This window comes from Gymnoscopelus braueri (assembly GCF_963280865.1).
Source record: "Gymnoscopelus braueri genome assembly, chromosome: 10".
In the NCBI taxonomy this organism is placed as follows: Eukaryota; Metazoa; Chordata; class Actinopteri; order Myctophiformes; family Myctophidae; genus Gymnoscopelus; species Gymnoscopelus braueri.
The window spans coordinates 27,319,123-27,342,093 of NC_137611.1; the positions used below are offsets into that span (position 1 = coordinate 27,319,123).

A 22,971-nucleotide genomic window follows, 5' to 3' on the forward strand; every position below is an offset into this window, starting at 1 on the left:
TGCGTGTGCATAGAACTTGTAATTGCTATACATGGGGCTGTTATACATATATTTATTAAAACATTCACATTAATTGACAGGTATAACACCAACCTTAATAGAAGCAGCACAGGTGTCTGCATCCTTGTGAACGTCTTCTACGTTCTCCTTCTTTCCTTTGACTTCAGTGCGAAGAGCCTGTTCAGCAAGGAGAAGCGTGAGTTATGGCCTCTCAAAGGAAATATAAGTAAGTACTGTGTACTGTGGGTTATTTGAGGGTTCAAAACTCATTAATGTTTGGTTTGGCAAATAAAACATCTATTGTTTTATTTTGCCCCATTTAATAATTAACACATTCAAGCCAAAGCCATAGCTGAGACCATGTCAAATTCAATGAGATGGTGAAACCTATAAGCAGTGGTGTAAAGTAACTAAGTACAGTACATGTACTGTACTTAAGTACAATTTTGAGGTATTTTTACTTTACTAGAGTATTTCCAATTTTCTATTCTTTTACTTCGACTCCACTACATCTCAGAGGCAAATATTGTACTATTATATTGTATTACTATAATATTGTATTACTATATTGTATTTACTCCACTACAATTATTTGAAAACTTTAGTTACAAGTTACTTTGCAGATATAAATGATTACATTATAAGACATTATAATAATACAAAGTGGTTAATACATTAACCACTTTAGCCCTATTTTATACCTACCTATCTACAAGCTCACAACACATCGCATCGCATCGCAACGCGTTGTTAGCTTGTAGATCTGCTATTTTCAAACATTTTAGTACTTTTTCTTTAGATTCTTTACGTACTTTTGATACCAATACTTTTGTACTTTTACTCAAGCAAATGTCTAATTCCGGACTTTTACTTGTAAGAGTACTTCTACACTGCAGTATTGATACTTTTATTGAATTTGATTCCACTGAGTTGAATGTGTAAATAAAGGGGGAAAGCATGCCTTCTGCTGGTTGAGGTGCTCCTTAACAGTCTGGATGTCGGTGAGCTTGGCCGACTGCAGGACATCCTGGCGCTTCCTGGCATTGTCTATCCACTGGTCCAGGGAACTGCTGGTCTGCTGATAATGTCTCAGCTGCTTCTCATGCTTGTCCAGGTCCCATACTCTGGTATGGAGTAGGAGGAAGAGGGAAAACAGGCGATGGAGAAATCGTTTCAAGCACTATTATTGGCACTGGAGAATACAATGGGAAGGCTTGATGACACAGTTCTATGAATGAAACTCGCTGCCAACACACTGTGTGTGTGTGTGTGTGTGTGTGTGTGTGTGTGTGTGTGTGTGTGTGTGTGTGTGTGTGTGTGTGTGTGTGTGTGTGTGTGTGTGTGTGTGTGTGTGTGTGTGAGTGCAGTCTCACTTGTTATCTATCTGATTCTGGATGCGAAGCCAGCGGTCAGACATCTGACCCACCAGGTCAGAGTACTTGGACAGGTCCACGTCACACTTGTGGAAGGACTGGGAGATCTGGCCATTCCAGTGCACGGCCTTGGCCAGGTCCGACTCCATGACCGTCAGCAGGTTTCTCTTGTGGTCCAACTCTGTCTTCATTTGCTGTGAGGTAGCAGAGAAACCCAGGGAAGTCAACACACCTTCACTGACAGCCACAAATGCATCCAAACCATACTGTTCTAGTGATATAGAAAGTGGGGTCCATGGCAGTGACATGAGATGAATAGCCTACTTTTGAGGGACGCAAAGGTTATGCAAAAGTTATCTTCACATATCAATCAAAAATCCATGGCAGGAAATGTCTTTTCATTGTGTACATTGCTATGGCTAACTAATAGCTCGGCTAAAAACATGTCAAGCCTTTTAAAATATGCAATTTGGGCCATTTTTACTCAGCTACTTGGTGAATTTTGAGGTTAGTTGGTGGTTTTATAGCGTTTTCACAACAGAATGGCACCAGCACAAGTATGGTAGCTGTAATGCTGGTTCCCAGGAGCTACTGTAACTCTCTGCCTGCTTTGGAGAAGCTCACCAGACAGTTGAGTGGCCATGGAAGGGCGTGAAAAGATGTAAATATGTACAAAAGATGATCTTATTGAGTGAACTGATTATGGTGTTGGGGACATGCTCGTGTATAAATCAGGCATAACATCTAAGCAAACATGTATGACTACTGAAACATCATGTTTGAATATCACCACAATGTATCTATTTTGTATGTACTGTACAATTGTGATATTGAAACAATTTAACTTATACCATCTTCTCATATAAGGGTCCTTAGGACAGTATCATTTTAAATGGGGTTCCATGGTCTAATTAAAGTAAATTTTGGGGTCCATGACATACTGTATGGACAGCTTCAAGTTACTCTCTGTTATTGCTAGTAGGCATGTGAAAACCCATGTCAACATCCTGTTTTCACCACTAGCAAATTGATAAAAAAAATATGGCTTGCCATAAACTCTAATACATTGGCACTTTCCAGGGCAACGGTTACAAGCAGGATGTTCACAAAAGAGGGGAATGTTCAGGGCAGCTGTGTTATTGTTTATTTCCTGAAACAGTCTATCAAATATACTGTAATACTAGTACAGTTATACCTCAATTATCTGGGCTGTGTATGTACAAACAGATTATTAGAATGCTGTGTAATCAAACCGTGGACAGTATGTCAGACCTTCAGTGTATTCCTGTAGTCTTCCACCTCATGGATGTCCAGAGAGGTGGTGTCCTTCTCTGTCAGCCGGGCTTCATTCTTCTTGATGATATCCTCTGCCTGGAGGAGGCTCTGGAGCAAAGCTTTCAAAGCTTTCATTCTGTTATGAAGACACAACGATAGTAATATTAAACATACCGCCACCGTATACACAACAAACACTTCTGTAATGGAAATAAGGACTCACACCACCACTGAAAACAAGTAAAACAAGATTGATACTAATTGTGTTCATAGCAGGGTTAAAAGTGGATGCAGTGGTGAAAAGATGATACTAAAAACTGCAGTACCGTTGCAGATAAGCTGAGGAGAGACCCTGCAGGTATCCTATTTTCTGGTTGATGAGATCCAACTCAGCGCGAAGGAACCTGGCTTGCTCCGATTCTGCAGGAATCCCCTCCAGCTGTTTCAGGATCCTCTCTCTCAGACGCAGATACTCATCATAGACAGAGTCCAGATCCTGGTGCACAGTCTGGACATCAACAACAAATAAGATAATTTGAGTTACATTAAGGACCATTAACAGCAACCTATTTTCCAAGTCATATACAAAATTTGAAGATGTTAACATGGACCTACGGAATGGATGTCTAAAAATATGGTGGTAAAAGGAAATTCTGCTGTGAAACAGTTGTTTAAATCTGGGTTTTTGACAGCCTGTGCCAAATTTCACTTTAAAAGCCTGCTCTTCCTTGCTGTCTGGACTGATCAGGAGTACACTTCCATGTGAAATACTGCACAGGCTGTCCAAAACCAGACATCCTTAGCGCCATGTCAATACCTTCTAATTTGTGATGAGACATTATAAAATAGGTCAGAAATACAACTTTCGCCCCGTCATCCACAATCCCGGATGGCAACGCTATGTGACCAAGTCCCAGAGGCGAACTGCCTTATCCAATATTGTTGAAGCGCAAGGGGGCGGGTGGGGAGAGAGTCAGCGCACAAGGCACAGACTACTCTACTGTGTTGTTGACGGACAACGGATGAACGCTTATGAGAAACAACAAAAATAAATCCTGGCAAAACAGTTGCGTGCATTAGCGCAGGATGAGGATAAAGGAAACATTCAGTCTAAATGTCCAGTTTGCTAATTCTCGCCTACTACTACTACTTTTGTATTTGAAACTTTAAATTTCTCTAAATATTATAAACTTTCAGGACAGCCTATGTACAAATATCATTTATGAAAACGCTACTATAAGCTACAGTGAAGTCGGACTGAATAATGACTTCACTGTAGCCTATAGTAGCCTGGACATTTAGACTGAATGTTTCCTTTATCCTCATCTTGCGCTAATGCACGCAACTGTTTTGCCAGGTTTTATTTTTGTTGTTTCTCATAAGCGTGCATCCGTTGTCCGTCAACAACACAGTAGTCTGTGCCTTGACTTCAGTGCACTGACTCTCTCCCCCCCCCGCCCCCTTGCGCTTCAACAATATGGGATAAGGCAGTTCGCGTCCCAGAGCTACATCAAAGGGTGAGGGCACAGATGACGCTGGCAGCAGTTACATACATGCAGCTTCTGGAGGTGCTGTGAGCATTCGTGCACGCTGTTCTCCCCCAGAGGAATGTGCAGATGATGTGTGAGCCCAGACTCTGCCAGCTCCAGCCTGCGTCTCAGTGCATGCAGGTCAGTGAGCAGGGTCATGCTGAGGGTGGAGACGGGCTTGGGCGGTTCTGGCTTGACAACTGAGGAAATGAGACAGGCAAGAATTTAGAGTTTAGAATGTTGTAATTATCAAGTTATTCTTATATCGTCGCTGTCGGGTGGAAACCAAATCTGTTACTTTTCAGGAAATGGAAAAAAGAAGGTGCTTTCCAATGGATCCAATGTAGTTATTATTTAGTCATAAGCTCTTGCTAATACTTTTCATTGGTTCAATATTTATAAAACCCACAAACACACTTAACAACTTTAACTTTCAAAGATTTTCAATAATAGCAAAAATAGCAGATCTATATGCTCACAGCACGTCGGACGTTGTGAGCTTGTATCCTACTTCAGCATACTCTTGTATGACGAAGCAGGATTTTCATTTATACAAAAAACATTAAAAGTTGAAATATGGAGATACATTGTTTCTGCCCGACAGCAACGATATGTGAAAGAATTTGCCTAAAGAACAATTCAGCAGCATGAGGCTCAGACAATGGAGGGATGATGTGGAGTAGTGAGTCACTCACTGTAGGTGATGTCGATGACCAGCATATCATAGTGGGTCTGAGCTCCAGCATACTGGCCCTGGAAGTTCTTCTTCTCTTCTTCTCCAAACATTTCAGAGCCTTGGCTGTTGCGCAGGAACTCCTGGTAGTGAGTCTCCAGTCTCTTGATGACACTGCGGTACTCCTCAGGACGCATCTTGGACAGCTGAGGGACACAGAGAACAGACAATAGGAGTCAGTCAATGATGCAGCAACGCAACGGAAATGGAGGAAGTTAACAAACAGTTATGATACTATGACTAGGGTCTTTAACGTTTTTCGGACTAAGGAGCCGTTAGCTGGGAGAGAGACAAAGCAGGGACTCCCACTACATATTGAATAAAATTGTGTTGCATATAAATGTTTCTATTTTATTTATTTATTTATTTGTTATGAAAGGCTTGAGAAGAAGCTAGCTCATAATATTTAGCCGATTTTCTCACCAATGTCTGTCTGAGAGATGTATGACTACCGTGGACGTTTTTCACAGGTTTTTCTTTTAAGTGCCAATGAGTTGTCTCCAAGTTGCAGCCTTAATGGCTCACAGATTCATTTGACACAACACTATGTTTTTTGTTTGTTTGTTTGTTTGTTTGTTTACAAAATTATCTTTGCTAATAATTGTTAATGTGCATTTTCAGACATTAGAAATGTTGGGGGAAAACAAAAACATTTTTGGTGGCCCCCCTGTAGTAACACTGAAGACCCCTAGGGGTCGCAGACCACCTGTTGCAGACCCATGTTATTTAATGTGTTTATACAGTACGTTTGAATTCAGACAGTCAGACTGATTCATATATCTTACCATGATAACAGTGAGAGAGTTGATGTAATTGATGTCTTTGACACAGTACTGCCAGGAGATGAGACTCTTGATGTTGATGAAGAGCTGGTTCCAGGTGTTCATAATGTCCTCATAATACTTGTCATTCCTGAGAAATAGCACATATCATCAGTCACAGTCAAGATATTAATAATAATAAAATATCATTAAGATTTATGACATAATAATAAATAATAATACATTTGGTGGGGTATTAACACATTACTTAAATGAGTAAAGGGCCTATCACACCAAGCACGATAACTATAACGATAATTATATGAAAGTCCATACTGATGAACGATAACTTGACCACGTCGTTCCTTGAAAGTGATTTGAATCTCAATGTGAATAAAACAATTTCTTTTATATTAATGTGTAACAAACTTCCCCAACACTGATCACAATATAATCCTAAAAGACACAGTGTAAGTGCAGGTTTCTAAAGAGTATCAATGTATTTGAACTAAACAAGGAGCAATTCTGAGCAATATCAACAGTAGCCATGTTAGGGGAACAAGAAATAAACAAAGAAACTAGAACATATAATAAAAGGTTATAAACAATACATGGGCATATATGTTTACACATATACGCATAGAGCTGATAAGACAAATGCGAATTTTGTGTCTGTCGAACAAATCATTGCTTTGACCTGATCATACTTGATAGACTTTTATTGATCCCGCGGGGGGAAATCAGTCGCCAAGATGAGAAGTATCTGCTGCGCAATTCCCAGTACCAACTCGATTTTGCTTCTCGATTTCTCAAATGAGACATTTAGTTGTTTCCACCTTTGCCAGAGGCAACTTACATGTTGGCGAGGCCAATGCTGAGCAGGTTGGGAGGAGGGATGAGCAAACACACAGAGGGAATCAGTATGTCGAGACCTCTGGGTCCCGTTACCAGCCACTTGCTGCGCTGGGAGTTGTCCTTCAGGATGCCCAAGTTCCCTTTAAAGATTCCCCTCTGAAAACACACGCACACGCACACGCACACACATACACACACACACACACACACACACACACACACACACACACACACACACACACACACACACACACACACACACACACACACAGGAAGCATTGAAACACATTCCTGATCTTCCACTTGAAACAATAGGCATGGAGGTGTGCCTGAGTCTACATTGGGGCATAGAACTTTGGTCATCATCACACAACCTGGCTTGAACTCTCTATCCACCTGTTTCCGCGGGAATTTACTGGAGCAAAAATCCTGTGTGGGAAACATCCTGCGGGGGGACCGGAAGTAGGAAATAGCGGCTTAGTGTGTTTACATTTGCCAGCAGAACGTAGCTCGTTCGCAGTACAGCTACGTTCTGCTGGCAAATGTAAACACACTGAGCCGCTATTTCCTACTTACGGTCCCCCCGCAGGATGTTTCCCACACAGGATTTTTGCTCCAGTAAATTCCCGCGGAAACAGGTGGATAGGGCATAGCAGTGGCGGACATTTTCTGGTTCCACTCCAAAATAGTCAATGCATTTTCCCCATTGACATTTCCAAAACTATTTTTATCAATTATTTTAAGCCTAGAATCAAGCCATCCAGGGTCCTGGTGAATCATGACCATAAAACGTTTGATTCTGTGAAAAAACTTTTTTGAAAACGGCAAAACAAAGGGTACTGTTAAATATAAAATAAAATAAAATCACAGAAAAAAATGTTTTATGGTCATGATTCACCAGGACCCTGGATGGCTTGATTCTAGGCTTAAATGAATTGATATAAATAGTTTTGGAAATGTCAATGGGAAAAATCATTGACTATTTTGGAGTGGAACCAGAAATTTGTACTTTGTTTGTTTTACTTTTACTCAAGTAATTTTACTCTGAATGTCTGACTTTTTCTTGTAACAGAGTATTTCAGTATTTCATTACATTGCAGTATTGACTTTTACTTAAGTAAATCATTTGAGTAATTTTTCCACCACTGACAGTGGACAGCCATGGTACACTTAGAAAGAAATGCGTGTGTATGAGAGAGAGAGAGAGAAGAGAGAGAGAGAGAGAGAGAGAGAGAGAGAGAGAGAGAGAGAGAGAGAGAGAGAGAGAGTACACAGGTTTACGGTATCTAACCTGGTTTTGTTTGAAGTCACACAGAGCCTGGACCATGACAGGGCTGGTGCTCTTCTCCTCTGGGTTGCGAGGTTTCAGCCTGACGATGGCCTTGGACTTGGTGACCAGACTCTGGACCTGCCACTTGTTCTCCATGATTCTCTCCTTCTCTCTCTGAAAACAAAGATCCACATACAGGGTTCTAAAACATGGCCATTAAATGACGTCCCACTTGAAACCCTAGCATCCCTATTCTGGAGGGGGGGGGGCATTCTACGAAAATAGCAGCTATTTTCAGCATAGAGATTTGGTGTAGAGGGGGGAAAAGAGAGGACCAAGTACAGAGTCAACTCAGGTCAAGTTTACTAAGTATAGAGGGTTTAAGTGGTTATTTTTCCATCAAAGGTATAAGCTCTGTTTACTCTTTCTCTTAACAGTGACTGCATTCCGTAGATGGAGAGGTACGCATGACATGCTGAGCCTGTGAATAAAAACCAGTCTGACCACTTTATCATCCATACAAACCATTTGGAGGAAAAGTGACATTCAACTGCACACAAACAACCTTTTCATCTTCTGCTACAATTAGGGCTGCAACTATCCATTAGATTCTTTGCAATTATTCTATCGATTACTTTTTCGATTAATCGAATAATCAAGAAGCATGTTTTTTGGGGGGGAATATGAATACGAATTGACACGAAACAATTCTAATAGATGTTTTAGCACAATAGACACTTTGGTAGAGGTTTGGGCTGTGTAATTACCTTGTCATGATGTAACTAGCTCAAATGGCAAGATATCTTGCTCAGTTGCTCAATTGATTAGATATTGATATTCCAAAAATAGACTCCTCATTGATTTACACTGCAAGTCAATGAGGAGGAGTGTGTGCGCTCTGACGTGCTTGGTGCCACTGTTTGCATAACTAATCATTAGTTCTAGTTGTCGTGCTTGGTGTGAACAGCCCGTTAATTTCTAATCAATGGAGCAACGGAGCAAGATATCCCGCCAATTGGACTAGTTACTGTACATCGTGACAAAGTGTCATTGCACTTTAAGCCCTATTTTATACTTTGTCATACAATAGTGTCGCATGAGCATAGCGAAAAAGTTTCAACACTGTTGGATTTTCTTTTAAATAATCAATTAAATCAATTAGTTCGATTAACTGCCGCACCCTGCCTTTCATGTTCTGCTAAAATGCAATAGAATGTTTGCGATCATTCAGTAACTCCAGGAACACATGACGTGTTGGACTGAGTGCAGTGGAACGGTACCTCAAGGTTCTTGAGGAGCTCAACCAGGTTCTCCAGTGGGGTGTTCTTGTCACACTTGAAGTTGCTACGGACATTCTCAAGTTCCCTCTTTAGTTTACCATTGGTCTCATTGGCCTCCTTGAAGAACTGGAGATGGAAGGTAAAGGTTAAGGTGCATATAAGAAGCTGTGTGTGTGTGTGTGTGTGTGTGTGTGTGTGTGTGTGTGTGTGTGTGTGTGTGTGTGTGTGTGTGTGTGTGTGTGTGTGTGTGTGCGTGTGTGTGCGTGTGTGTGTGTGTGTGTGTGTGTGTGCGTGCGTGTGTGTGTGTGTTTATACAATACATAATGTGTGATTACCTGACTATAAGCAGCATTCTCCTTCAGATGAACATGGATGCACTTGGTTATCTGCAGCAGCCAGCTCCACTGAGTCTGCAAGGTATCCATGTAGGCCTATAAAGCAGCAAACACCACCGTCAGAGGGCAAGTTAACAGATCACTTTACAAGACAAACATTCTGGCTCAGCCATCATCAGTACACCATCACCACCATCTGCTCTCAGCAGGCTGGAAACCTCACCTCAATCTTGTCCGCGGCGGGATGGTTGTTGCTCAGGAGGCCGCCCACTTTGACCTTCAGCTTGTTCAACTCCTTTTCCTTCTCCTCCAGTTCACTCATCATTTTCTGCAAAGAACAGTAAGAGGCATTCTCTTCTATAACTATTTTCATTTTACTTACAATCCACTACACTCCAGACAGACTTCTCTGTCTCCCACAGTCACACAGACACCGGTGTGCACAACATGCTGTAATGGTCGCGTCCTTGTGTTGAAATGTGCAACGTGCTTTTGAAACCACGGTTCTACCGCTAATCACAAAGATGGATACATGGAATACATGGCCTGGTCCCATTAACCCTCCAAGACCCGCAGTTGTAATATTACAACATTTGTATTTTATCAAAAACATGGTATAAATCATTTGTTTTCCTGTTATTCTTTCACCTAAACATCATCATTGGATCCTATTGTTTAGTCTTGCAATGTCATTGGCCGGGATATTTGCATATAAATACCCCCCACAGAGGCAGGAAAAGTCACAACTTGAAAATCCTTGAAGGAAGAACAATCTCTTTTTCACTGGACAGGATTTCTCACAAAAAAGTAAGTAAAATGTCTGCAATAATTTTTTTGGTGATCATTAGAATGTCTAGAACATGTACATATGATATTATTGGGAAAGATATCCCCCAAATGTAAATTAGAGCATGCTTTATACTTGTTGTTTTTTTACAACTCTGGGTCATAGTGGTAGCAAATAGCAATGCCACCTGTTCACCTGGCTAAGTGGAGTCTTATAGTTTTCACAATACATTTATACAATTATGTGTATTTTCCCCACATTGCATTACTATATATATATATATACCACAAATAACCACAAACATTACCAAAATGTTTTGCTAAAACATTATAGGCAATGAAATGTTATAACTTATAAGCTAAAGCAGTATATTTGTCTTCGAGTACAATTGGTTAAAACATACAAATTGGTATGTGTGTGTGTGTGTGTGTGTGTGTGTGTGTGTGTGTGTGTGTGTGTATATATATATATATATATATATATATATATATATATATATATATATACCAATTTGTATATTGTAACCAATTGTACTCGAAGACAAATATACTGCATCATTAGCTTATAACATGTCATTGCCTATAATGTTTTAGCAAAACATTTTGGTAATGTTTGTGGTTAGCAATCAGTGTATGGTAATTGTTCATATGGGAGTCGCCCAGTTAAGAATCTCTCATCATTGTTCATGTGATGGGTGTTGGGATTGCCCACTTACAGTCATCCCCAATCCCTTTGTTAGGCTAAGCATCATCATTCATCACTGATGGTGCTAAGTACCATCATCACTGATGCCACTTGTGAGGATAAGCAAAGTACAATAGGTTGGCCAGACAGTATTGTGTGACTTGTGAAATATGTACCTGCAGTGAGATGTGCTAGTACTAATGTACTAATGGTATTTCTTTATTTTCATTTCAGAATGCCACAAGCAAGGAGAGAGCCTCGCTTCACTGCAAGGGATGTGTTGGATATTGTAATGAATGGAGAGAGTGATGTGGACATCGACTTTACTGAAACTGATGAAGAGTCGGATGAAGAGGCCTGTGGAGAGGAGTCCAAAGAAAACCATCCACCCAGTGAACCCAGTGAACCCACTGACCCACTGCCCCCCCCCCAACCGGCCAAACACGCCAAACCCAGTGAAAGATATCAGTGGCAGAAGAAGACCTTCATCAGCCCTAATACAGACTTTTCTGGTCCACCTTTGACTGAAGATGTGAGTTCACTCCACACACCACTGCAGTACTTCCGCCGGTTTGTGTCCGAAGACATGATTGACTCCCTGACAACAAACACAAATGTGTACAGCCTTCAAACAAGGGGGCGCTGCAGGAATAGTGGCTGTTCAAGTTACACCAGCTTACTCTGCCACAAGTGTGGTGTTCGTCTGTGCATTTCAGGAGACCGAAACTGTTTCTGGGACTATCACTGCTAAAAAGCAAGTGATTGTAAATGGTGTTCAAATAGATGGATGAGAGGGGGTGCCCGTTTCATTTTGAGCAGGTGTGAATTGGTCTTCGGTGGAGGGCTGTTTGCATCACATTGTGACCAGTGTATATTGTAATTAGGTTTCTTTAGTACATTCATTGTACTGTTTTTCATTTTGTTCTTTTAATAAAATCAAAATTCTTAAAAATATGGCTTATTGATGTTATTATTCATAATGTACTGTTCTGAGGCCCAATATTATTCATAATGTATACTGTTCTGAGGCCAAATGATAAACCATAACCATATAAATGAACCCTTAAGTTGTTTTAGTGAAGTATATAGACATTTGCCATGCTATTCTGACAGTGAGTAAAATGGCCTATAGGAAATTCTGCTACCCGTTAGACCCACTGTTGTAATATTACAACATTTCAATAAAACCTTACGAAAACTATTTTTTTTAAAAAACATTATATTTTCCTCTCCAAAGTACTCCTAAAACACCATCTGAAAGGTTGACAATTTTTTTTTGTAAGTAGAAATATATCCGGGTCTTGCAGGGTTAAATATCATTACCACTCGAACTGAAAAGCTCTGTGAGGAGACCGTACAAGATTTCCACCCAAGCTTAATCAACTGTCCCAAACCTCTAACCACAGATGCACGAACAGCACTCAACACTTAATATTAAGTAACCACGACTTTATTTTGATTCATTGCCGGCCAACTGAGCCACTCAACGTCATGAAGGATTACTCTGAAGTGCCTAATTTTGTGCAGTACCCTTTCATTTTATCAACCTATTCCAGTAAACAATATACTTTTTACTGGAATAAACAGTATTCTGTTTACTGGAACGGAGAAATAAATAATAATAAATACATAAAAACTTTTCATTGAATAGTAGAATAGTCAAAGAATATTTGCCAGAGCAGTAAATATTGAAATTGGATTTTGATCTGTTTTTGGCATCCCTACCTCTTAAAGAGCCATGCCGTAAAAAAAGGGAAGATGTCAGTTTGACATTGAGCTGCTTACCGAGTAGCTCTCCTGCTTCCTGGGGATGTACTGCTCGATGTTCTTGTCTCTCCAGTCAAAGAACAGCTCCTCCTCCTCCTTTTCATTGACCCACATGATGGCCATGGAGATCTTCTCAATGATACCCTGGAGGTCACGCAACTGACCCAAACGGCTGTGGGACATTTTCTGAAGGAGACATAACAAACGGTTCACCACTTAAACCCTATATACTTTGTCTTAGGTAAAATAAGACAAAGTATATTCCCTAGATGTTCGCCCATTATGACATGCCCAGAATAGGGTCCATGTGGTTGATGAAGAACCAACTATGGAAAAAATATACTTGAGGACATTGTGATTGTCGGTATTAGTCCTACCTTCAGACTGTCCCATTCTTGCTCCAGAGCATGTAAGTTGGACTTATCACTCCTCTAAGAAAAAAAGAAACAGGTTTGTAAAACCTTTTGTTAAACCTAAAAGTTGAATGTATTATTTGTCAAATATACATGTAATGCTCATTCCATTCCATTCAAAATATACAATCCAAGCAAACTTAAGCATATAAAATACACAACACACTCTTGAACAAGCCACTAATGAGGACTTGACAGTCTGAGTTAAGGGCAATGGAGATATTAAATGAACTCTAAAGCGTGCAAAGAGATGCAGGGCGGCCCCTCACCACTTCATCCCTGGCACGGTCCACCTCTGGACTCCTCTGCAGGGTACTGTGGTACTTGCTGTGGCTCAGTATCTGCTGCTCAATGGTGGCTGCGTCTTCACCCCATGGTGATGTCTCAATCAGGCGCTATATGGGACACAGCTTATTGGGTTATTATAAGAAAGAACACACACACACACACACACACACACACACACACGCACACGCACACACGCACACACACACACACACACACACACACACACACACACACACACACACACACACACACACATACATACATACATACACACACACACACACACACACACACACACACACACACACACACACATACACACACACACCGTAAGTATACTGTATGTAGTATATACAGTATAGTAACACATACATATACATATATATATTGGTCCTTGCTTGTGACACTGTGCTATGGGTGGAAGCGAAGATACTTCTTTTGACTAATTTAGAAAGCACAGTGAGGCAAAGGAAAATTAGGCCATGCAACACAACCACTCGACACACTAACCTAACCGGTAAGCTACCGGTGTGTCTCAGCCAGTTAACACACATATATATCTTTTTTAATATATATTGTTTGCTTGAATTTAGGAAACATTTACAATATTTTGTTTTATTTTTCCAATCTGTACTGAAACCAAACAGAAACTGTGGGTTAATTGAACCGTTGCATCCCTAATAAACACACACACACACATACACACAGACACACACACACACACACACACACACACACACACACACACACACACACACACACACACTCACAAAACCACTTAGAGCTGTCAAACAGGGGAGAGCTGCAGGGAATGGAATCACAGTTTTATGGGGGAGTTCCTGGGCAGTCTTGCATTCTCTCTAATAACCTTGACGGGTGATGCTGTCGTGTCGTAGCATGGTGCCAAATGCAAAGGCCTCACCTTCTGTTGAGTAATCCATGCCATGGCGTCAGTAAAGCTTCTTCCGCCATCCACGACGTCCAAGTCCCCACTTCCTTTGCCCCAGCCCCTCTGCATGCGAGCGAGTTGCTGATGGAACTGTTCAATGCTGAGGTGTTTAAACAAAATTAAAGTAGTGAATGGGGCTGAAATTATCAATAATTTTCTTAGCGATTATTCTATCGATTACTTTTACGATTAATCGAATAATCAAGAAACAAGTTTTTTGGATAATATATATTTTTTAATGTATATCAACTATATCAATTGTTTTATTATTTGATTAAAATCGATTATTTCTTATAATCGATTAAATTGATTAGTTAGATTAACTGTTGCACCCCTCTTACAGTCATAGATACTATAGAAAGTATATTGTTATCATTATTAAAGTATATCATTATTATTGGGTTATAACTGCCCTACTTCTGAGTTCACAGCCCTCTACTTTGCTGGAGGGCCTGATGATGCTTGGATACCACAACTGACATACTGTATCTTCATATTGAACACACACATCATGGAGTTCTCCATAGATTGATTATACTTCCTCTTCCGTGTTTGACACAAAACATCTATTCTATGCATTTATTTCTACTGTTGCAGATTTACCATGTTACAATCTGCTGACAGGCGCACATGTTCATGTTGACAAATAGATATTACTTCATAGATATTATTAGTTTGTGGGAAATCTAAAAATAACATGACATTTGGGATGATAATCTATGAGTAGGGGACAAGTGTGCACCCACACTATTCAACAGTCCAAACATCTAGAACACCGGTTCTCAACATGAGGTCTGGGGACAACCAGGGGTCCTTGAGGGGGATCCAGGCAGGGGCCTGGAAAAACACTGTCTTCACTTTCTCAATTGCTCCATCGTTTTATTGACTCAATAAAACGATTGAGCAATAATTGAGCAAGTGAAGACAGTGTTCGGGTGGGAAGATTTTGTGTCTTTGATCTGTGCACACTCCCAGAGATAAAGGGTTATCAGATGGGCATCTGTAGACTAATGCATATCAAACTTTGGGTTCTTGAAATTAAAAAGGTAGAGAATCACTGATCTAAATAACCCTAACCCAGTGGTTCCAAACCTTTTCTGGATGCACAAATCTCGAAAGAGATTGTGTTTTGGATCAAGTTCCTAAGTTTCCAATTTTTATCAATGTTATATTATCATTAAAATCGTAGTGTTTTGCCAATTATTTGGGTGCCCACTTGCAATATCCTCTCAGCCCACCAGTAGGCCCCTGTCCTATAACCCAATAATTAAAATGCATCCATTTCTGCACAACCACCTGCACAGACAGGCGCACACACACACACACACACACACACACACACACACACACACACACACACACACACACACACACACACACACACACACACACACACACACACACACACACACACACACACACATAGAACACTCTCTGTTATTTACCTTCTACTGAGGTCGTGGGGTACACGCATACTGTCCAGCTCATTTGCACATCTCTTCAGCTGCTCCAGGCTCTCTGTAGCTAACCTCATGAACTTGATTACCTCCATGTATGGACCCCCCTAGAATAGCAAATTTTCATTTTTGTATTGACAATAAACAATATTTGTTGGGTTGCAAGTCATCATCAGTAGTATTAGCGTTTAAATAGACAACTACTACATCAAAGCTCATGATGATGATGTTGCATTTGTGGTAATAATGCAGTAATCAGCTATTATTATTGTTATTGTCAGTATCCCTTTCAACAATTAGAAGACAGTGTACATCACTCAAATTATACTCAGGTGGACTTTAGCTATATCATTCTGTATGTGACTGCATGTGTGTGTGTGTGTGTGTGTGTGTGTGTGTGTGTGTGTGTGTGTGTGTGTGTGTGTGTGTGTGTGTGTGTGTGTGTGTGTGTGTGTGTGTGTGTGTGCGTGCGTGCGTGTGTGCGTGCGTGCGTGTGCGTGACATACTTACATTATGCAGAAGGAGTTGCACTCCCTGCAGGTACTCATTGCATCTGGACTGCAGGACCGCAGCTTTGTTCTGGATATTGTACATACTGCACAGGTTACATGTGTCAGTAGTGTGTCTGTGTCTGTGGAAGAGTGTCAGATAGTCCGTGAGCCAGGACCCCAAAAATGGGGTCATCATTACCATCTGGGGTGATTAATTCTCATAGTGATTTTTGGGTAGGTATACACCCCTAGAGCTAGGAAAAATGTGATAGCCTTGCATCGGTGGTAGCTATCTGTGTGTTATCACTCCTTTTATAACCACAAGCCAAAACACAGTTTTCAAAATCCGAATGAAGCATTCTACTTCAAACTGATGGTTCTCTCTTATTATTGACCCTCTCTCTCTGAAAAATGTTTGGGATAAAGCTCAGACTATATATTGTCCAGAAAGGTTGTTAAAATTTGCATATCTAGAATATTTTTCTGTTACAGGCAGTGACAACATAGTGACTATATGTGACATAAGATGTACTTTGGTTTTAATGAAAGATGGAACACAAAGGGTTCCTTTGTAAATTACCTATAGATTTAAAACCATGTTTACATACATAGATTCTAAGGAAATGTATTATGAAATTCAATAAACAGAATATAGTGCAATGGGTAAGAAAATATCCAAAATGGCCACTAAACACACGCCTGGCAATTTTTTACTTTTAATCCGCTTGTCTTAGAATACCTCTGTTTAATACCTCTTTTTTAGGGTTTTCATATGTAGAATCCATTCCTGATGTTATTTGTTTGCCTGGCTGCATCAGGGATATAGGAACTCATGGTGATGTCTGCCTCATCATGACTAAATGCAGTATCTATCGTCAGCACTGAAGGTGTACAACATGCTCAACGGCTTCTGCTTAATGTTCTTACTCTTCATGATGACATCTCATGTGGGTAAAGGACATTACTATTCACAACAGCATGGGGGCAAATTAGCCAAGGATGGGATTGAAGAGATGATCTTTCTGTGTGTGAGGAATCCTACACCCCAATATTTTATGACCAAGACACACCAGTGCTTCAACTCTCCCTCTGTTTCTGCACATTTTGGGGAAGGCTTCAGTCCACTCCACTCACATGCATCATGACAGCATCTTTCCTGATCGTTATGGCAGTCTGCTCCCCAGACTGGTCAGCAGAGACAGTGATCCAGAATCCATCATGGTGCCGACAGACAAGGTCTAGCTTAGCCTCTATGCTATGGCATGGAGCACATGCATCTTCAGCAGGCACTGGGTTAGATATCAAGCACACTGCACATGGCCAGCATGGAAGAAGTGCTTCAGTCATGTGCTTCATGAGAGAAAAGGTGAAGTTAATGTCAATGTGTCTACCTGCGCATTCAAACTGGTGGATGTGAAGTGTAGGAAGAAGTTGTCTACCCACTGTCAGCCAGTAGGATGGAGATGTGCAGTGTCCAGGTAGGCTACTGCTGTATCTGTTCAAATGTCTTTGGCCAAGTTGATAGAAACCACTTCAGAGTGCTGCTGATACACTCAGGACTGACCACTGAACTTGCCTGTCATGTTCTGCAACCACATGCATTTCCACTTCCAGTGCTGAACCTTGCATCAGTTTTGCAATGCAGCTGAAGAATATAAGATGCTTATATACCTGCAAGGTGTCAACAAACGGCTCCATGTCAATTGTGAGGTGAATAGGGCCTGCTGTACATGTCAACCAGTGACCATATCTGCTGCCTGCTTGGACACCTGGTTGGACGATAAGGTGTGAGAGAGACCTTGACCTGACCTTTAGCACATAGGCCAAAGACTGACCAGCAAGTCAAAATATAACATTAGAAATAGATTCTACACCTATGAATGCCCCCCCCCCCCAGGTCCCCATATGAATCACGTTCACGAAGTTCACAGATTCCCTCACACAACTGCAATATTTTGTTGTTTTTAACATAATTTAGTACAATGGAACATCACCATGGGATGGACACCATCTTTGATTTGGCAATACAAAATTAACTGATGGTAATTTCACTGATTCAGCCATATTTCTTGAACCCTAAGACCTAGTTTTAGACACCAAAACCACCTTTCTAGGTTGAACAGTATCATAAAGCCATTTAAGCTCCTGGCAGTCATATTGGACGCCATCTTGAAAATGATGGCTTTACGAGAAATATAATTTCCTAGATTTTTTTGTATGTTCTTAAGCATGCCTAGACGTACCAGAATCAATTGAAAAACCTTTTGTATATTTTTTTGGGGGGGGTTAATAGTATGTTTTCATATATTGACCCATGTAATTTTCGCCTAGTGTTATAACATAAAATGCATGATAGCACCCATAAAGCTACCATTGGTGCAAGGCTATCACATATTTTCTAACTCTAGACATGCATACCTTGACAAAAATCACTATGAGCATTAATCACCTCAGATGGTAATGACCAACCCCCCTGGCTCACAGACTAAGAGTGCCATTAGAGTGTGTGTGTGTGTGTGTGGTTGTGTCAGGGTGGGTGTGGTTACTTCCATCTGCTGCCTATCTGCCGAGTGCTGGATGCCAATCATCAGCCCTTCCAGTGATTGGTTGGGGTTGGCTACTTAATGACACCAAACACCTGAGGATTTTGGCAGTACTTGTTGTAGTGCTGTCCGCTGCTCTTCTGCCATATTGTTTGTGCTGTTGATGTCATGTGTTAACTTTAGTTATGTTCAGTAAAACCTTCATTAGGCCTGCTGGTGCCAGTAGTTCTGAAGGTACATTGATGGTTAAGATTGTTACCAGTTTGGATTCTTCCTTTGCTGGTTAATAATGGTGTATGGGTGCCAGCTTTTTGTACCAGTACATTTTGGGACAGATCAATTTAGTGCAGTTAGGTTAGAGAAGAACTCACTCTGTAATCTTTATTTTTATGTTTGTTAGATTAGACTCTTTTAGTTTCTGAAACTTTATTTAGTTCAGATTGATTTTGATTATTTATTGAGTTGCCCCATATATCATGTCTTCTGTTAAGGTTTAAAATCATGTTTAAAATCAAGTGTTGAAAATCATGTCATAAAATAATTCATTCATTGTCAAATCATGCAATTCTAACAATAAAATAAATGGTCAATAAAAGCCAGACTTCACTTTACAACCCGTATGTGACAATCCTTAATTTCCCCTAGACCAAAGGATTGTAACAGCACATAACAGAGGAAAACAAATAAGCACAGTCTAATCACATTAAAGAAAACTTGTTCTTAATTGGGAAAAAATAAATAATTAAAATGTAACTTTACCCGACATTATTAAGTGAAGGACAAAATATAAGCCTAGACTTGGATCAAGAATATCATAGGTGTATTTTATTGAGTCTGACTTTTACTTTCGTATCTATATACAAATGTCAAAATCGATCAAATACATCTATGATAGTCTTGATCCAAGGCTAATATAGGTCAGTGGTTCTCAAAGTGGGGTCCAAGGACTCTCAGGTTTCCTTGAAGGGGGGGGGGGGCAAATTGACCCTTCAGGTCAGTAAATAGGTCTTTCAAGAACTTCAATGACTCTTTTCCTTGAAATTAAATGGTTTGAGAGCCACTGCATAGGACTATTCATAAAGCCTACAGTTTGTTAAGTCTGTTTGTTTGTTTGTTTGTTTGAACAAAACAAAAAATATTGTTATAACAAATATCTACTGGGAGAACATATAGGCTAAATTAGCAGTTGATATGAATGATCGGTCATTTGCCCCTGACCTGACCGTGTAAGAGTAACCAACGTCAGTTAATATGAATGACTATTTTATTATGAGTGATGGGAGGATGATAAATAGGGTGTGAGCACAGTATCTACATGAGAGTTTATTACCTTTCGGGGACAGAGCCTTCAGTGTGGCAGCCCCCACCCTGTGGAACTCCATCCCAATAGGGATTCGCCATGCTCCAACACTGGACTCTTTTAAAGCTGCCTTGAAAAGACACCTATTCTCTCAGGCTTATGGCATATAGTTGTTTGTTGTTTGTTTTCATTTTATCTGTTAGTTGTTCATTGTTCTGATGTAAAGCGTCCTTGGGTTTATGAAAGGAGCTGTATAAATTCAAGCTATTATTATTATTATTACTGTTGTGATGATCCAAATTATTTACTTTTCAAGTACATTTTTTTTCTGGACTTTTACTTGTAACAGAGTATTTCATGATACTTTTACTTAAGTAAAAAATAAGAGTAGTTTTACCACCACTGATATTTATAGGTATATTGGCCTATAATAGCCTCTATACAAATACGATCCACCTGCCTCGCAGGCTCCTCAGGTGCATACATACCTTGCACCTCCATCTCCTCCAGTGGTGTGTCCTCCCTCTCCTCCGCACTCGTTGAATCCGTTCCCACTGAGGAACACAGGAGGACCGTCGTTCGTTCTGAAGCTGGCGCTGGCCAGGTCCGGCCGCGAGTTACTCCTCCTCATTATTTTCCGCGTTGAAAGTGTTCAAAAATGACCGAAAAGTTGTAATAGAGTGTTGTTGTGCATGGTGTTCTTCTGTCTGAAGAGGACAGATACTGCGCTCTTTGTCCTGCCCTGCCCGTCGCCTTGTCTGTTGCGCAGATAATGCACTGTAGGACGGAAGGGGCCGGTTTTTGGACGAAGACGAAACCACACCTTTGCTCTCTCTGTTGGAACTGGAACGCCTCCTTCTTAAAAATGTTCAGAGGCTGCAGCTCTCAATACCTGTGGAAGGGCATTCCATACATTTTAGTTTTTGACCTTTTTTCGTCCCGTGGGGGAACTCCTCCTCCACCTCCTCCAGCTTAAAAACAACAAAAAAACGAAAAATCGAAGACATTCCACAAATGCTTGTTTAAACAGTAATGTTTGTAAGTGGCTCTAAAAAATTCCACAGAGGCTGACCTTTTTTCGTTCCAGACCTGTGGGAGGAAATTCCATACATTTTCCCCACTGAGCATTTTTGGGGCTATTAGACGTCTAAAATATGTCTAAGGGCTAAGCTAAAACCGGTTTATAATTGGTCTAAAAGTGAAAGTTTGAAAAAACTTTCACTTTTAGACCAATTATAACCCAGTTTAGACGGAGGTCTAATAGACGACTATGCCTCACTGGGTCTTTTCTTTTTTTATTATCTTTCTTCATCTCGTGGGGGAATGCGGAGGGGGTAGCAGTTAGGGGTTAAGTGTCTTGTTCAGGGACACTTAGAACCTTAGGCTTCCCAGGCGGGCTCTCCAACCATTCAACTATGGCCGCCCAACCTGGTATGAGAAATGACCAATAGACCCTGGACAGCTGACCTTAGGGTCCTGCTGGGCACATGATATTGTTGTAGCAGGTCATTGATTGATTGATTGGTTGAATATTTTATTAGGCAAAAATGTAAAACAGTTACATTTAAAATACTTTGTCTAAAAGGTTTGTTCAAAAAAGTCCTTGCGGTCTTGTTTCCAATGAGGTCCTTGGTATTCAATTCATAGTCATATATAGTAGCACCACAGTTCAAATATCAATACAAGAACAGAAACAGAAAAATATAGCACTATGTACAAAAAATAAATAAAAAAAGCAGGGGAAAAAAAATAATAAAGCTATATGTACAAAAAGGGGGGGGTCGTCTGTCTAACGGGGAAAACAGTATACCTCCTTTTTTGGGAGGTATACTCAGGGCTGTTTTGAATGAGCCCAGCGAACTGCACTTTTTGAGGGATGGGGTTACGCTATTCCAAACCTGGGTGGCAGTGCTGTAGAAGGAGAATTTGCCCATGTTTGTTTTATGGGTGAGTGGTACCAGATCGTTGTTAACGCTCCCTCTAGTTTTGTGACTGTGGGTGTCGCTAACTTTTTGGAGGTATTTACTCAGATATGCGGGAATAGGGGACATATCGGGCAAATTTGCTTTACAATTTTGAAGACCAATCCCATTTTTAGTTGTTTAACCCTGTCTTCTACCCTGAGCCAGCCTAGGCTGGCAAAATGGGTGGGAGAAAGGTGGGCCCCAGTCCGAGGAGTAGCCGAATCAGTTTGTTTTGGGAGGTTTGAAGCTGAAGCTTAGTCTTCAGTGACATCGAGATGTTGGAGTACCAAGAGGTGCACGCAAAGTCAAAGAGGGGCTGGATCAGGGCCCCTGAAAGGGTCCTGAGGGCATCCTTGCTGATAAAAGAGGAAACTCTGCCCATAAATCTGGTTCTCTGGTTAACTCTTTTGATCACCTTTGTAGCCATGCTTTCACCTTTCAGGTATTTGTCAAGAATACAGCCCAAATGAAGGGTCCTGGACAATTGGACATCACTGTATGCTTCAAAATGAGGCTCTACTGGCAGTGGTGGGCCAAAGTATAAATACTCCTGGTGAAACATTACTCAACCACAAATGAAAGTATTCAAAAGTACATTTTCTTTTTAATATCAAAGCATGCTGTATTTAAATGTAGACACTTTACAAGAATTTCCTTTTTTTCAGAAATGTAAATACAATATAAATAATAGTGAAGATAGCAGCTCTAAAGCTCACTGTGATGCGCTGTGAGCTTGTAGATCTTCTATTTTCATTTTTTGTAAATAGGGCTTAAGTGTCAAAATGTCCCCGAGCAAGACACTATCAGCTCTATTCTGTGGCAGTTTTTTCCCCGTTAAATCGGGATAATGGACCTGCGCCGCCCCAATAGGTTATTCTAGCACCTGCTCTACCCGTCACCATTATGCCGACACCGTT

At 40.6% G+C, this 22,971-nt stretch overlaps 2 protein-coding genes and 1 long non-coding RNA gene across 4 annotated transcripts in view; 1 reads left to right on the forward strand and 2 right to left on the reverse strand.

The window, feature by feature from the left end:
• The window catches only part of ripk1l (receptor (TNFRSF)-interacting serine-threonine kinase 1, like), a 733,201-nt gene that overhangs the window by 578,632 nt on the left and 131,598 nt on the right, over positions 1 to 22,971 (forward strand). The gene's annotated exons all lie outside the window — the stretch shown is intronic.
• On the reverse strand, positions 70 to 12,832 carry LOC308093488 (desmoplakin-A-like; the record flags this gene model as incomplete). The annotated part of the gene is made up of 14 exons (XM_080439826.1): positions 70 to 177; positions 962 to 1,124; positions 1,374 to 1,567; positions 2,646 to 2,784; positions 2,975 to 3,156; positions 4,202 to 4,377; positions 4,873 to 5,056; positions 5,696 to 5,822; positions 6,528 to 6,682; positions 7,818 to 7,970; positions 9,077 to 9,202; positions 9,412 to 9,507; positions 9,635 to 9,739; positions 12,668 to 12,832. The coding sequence occupies 14 exons, from the start codon at positions 12,830 to 12,832 to the stop codon at positions 70 to 72; spliced, it is 2,073 nt and encodes a 690-aa protein (XP_080295952.1).
• LOC308094354 lies at positions 13,332 to 20,697 on the reverse strand. The gene is made up of 3 exons (XR_013933942.1): positions 20,579 to 20,697; positions 14,273 to 14,399; positions 13,332 to 13,457 (listed from the first exon to the last, which is right to left on the reverse strand). It is a non-coding gene; the product is annotated as an uncharacterized lncRNA (long non-coding RNA).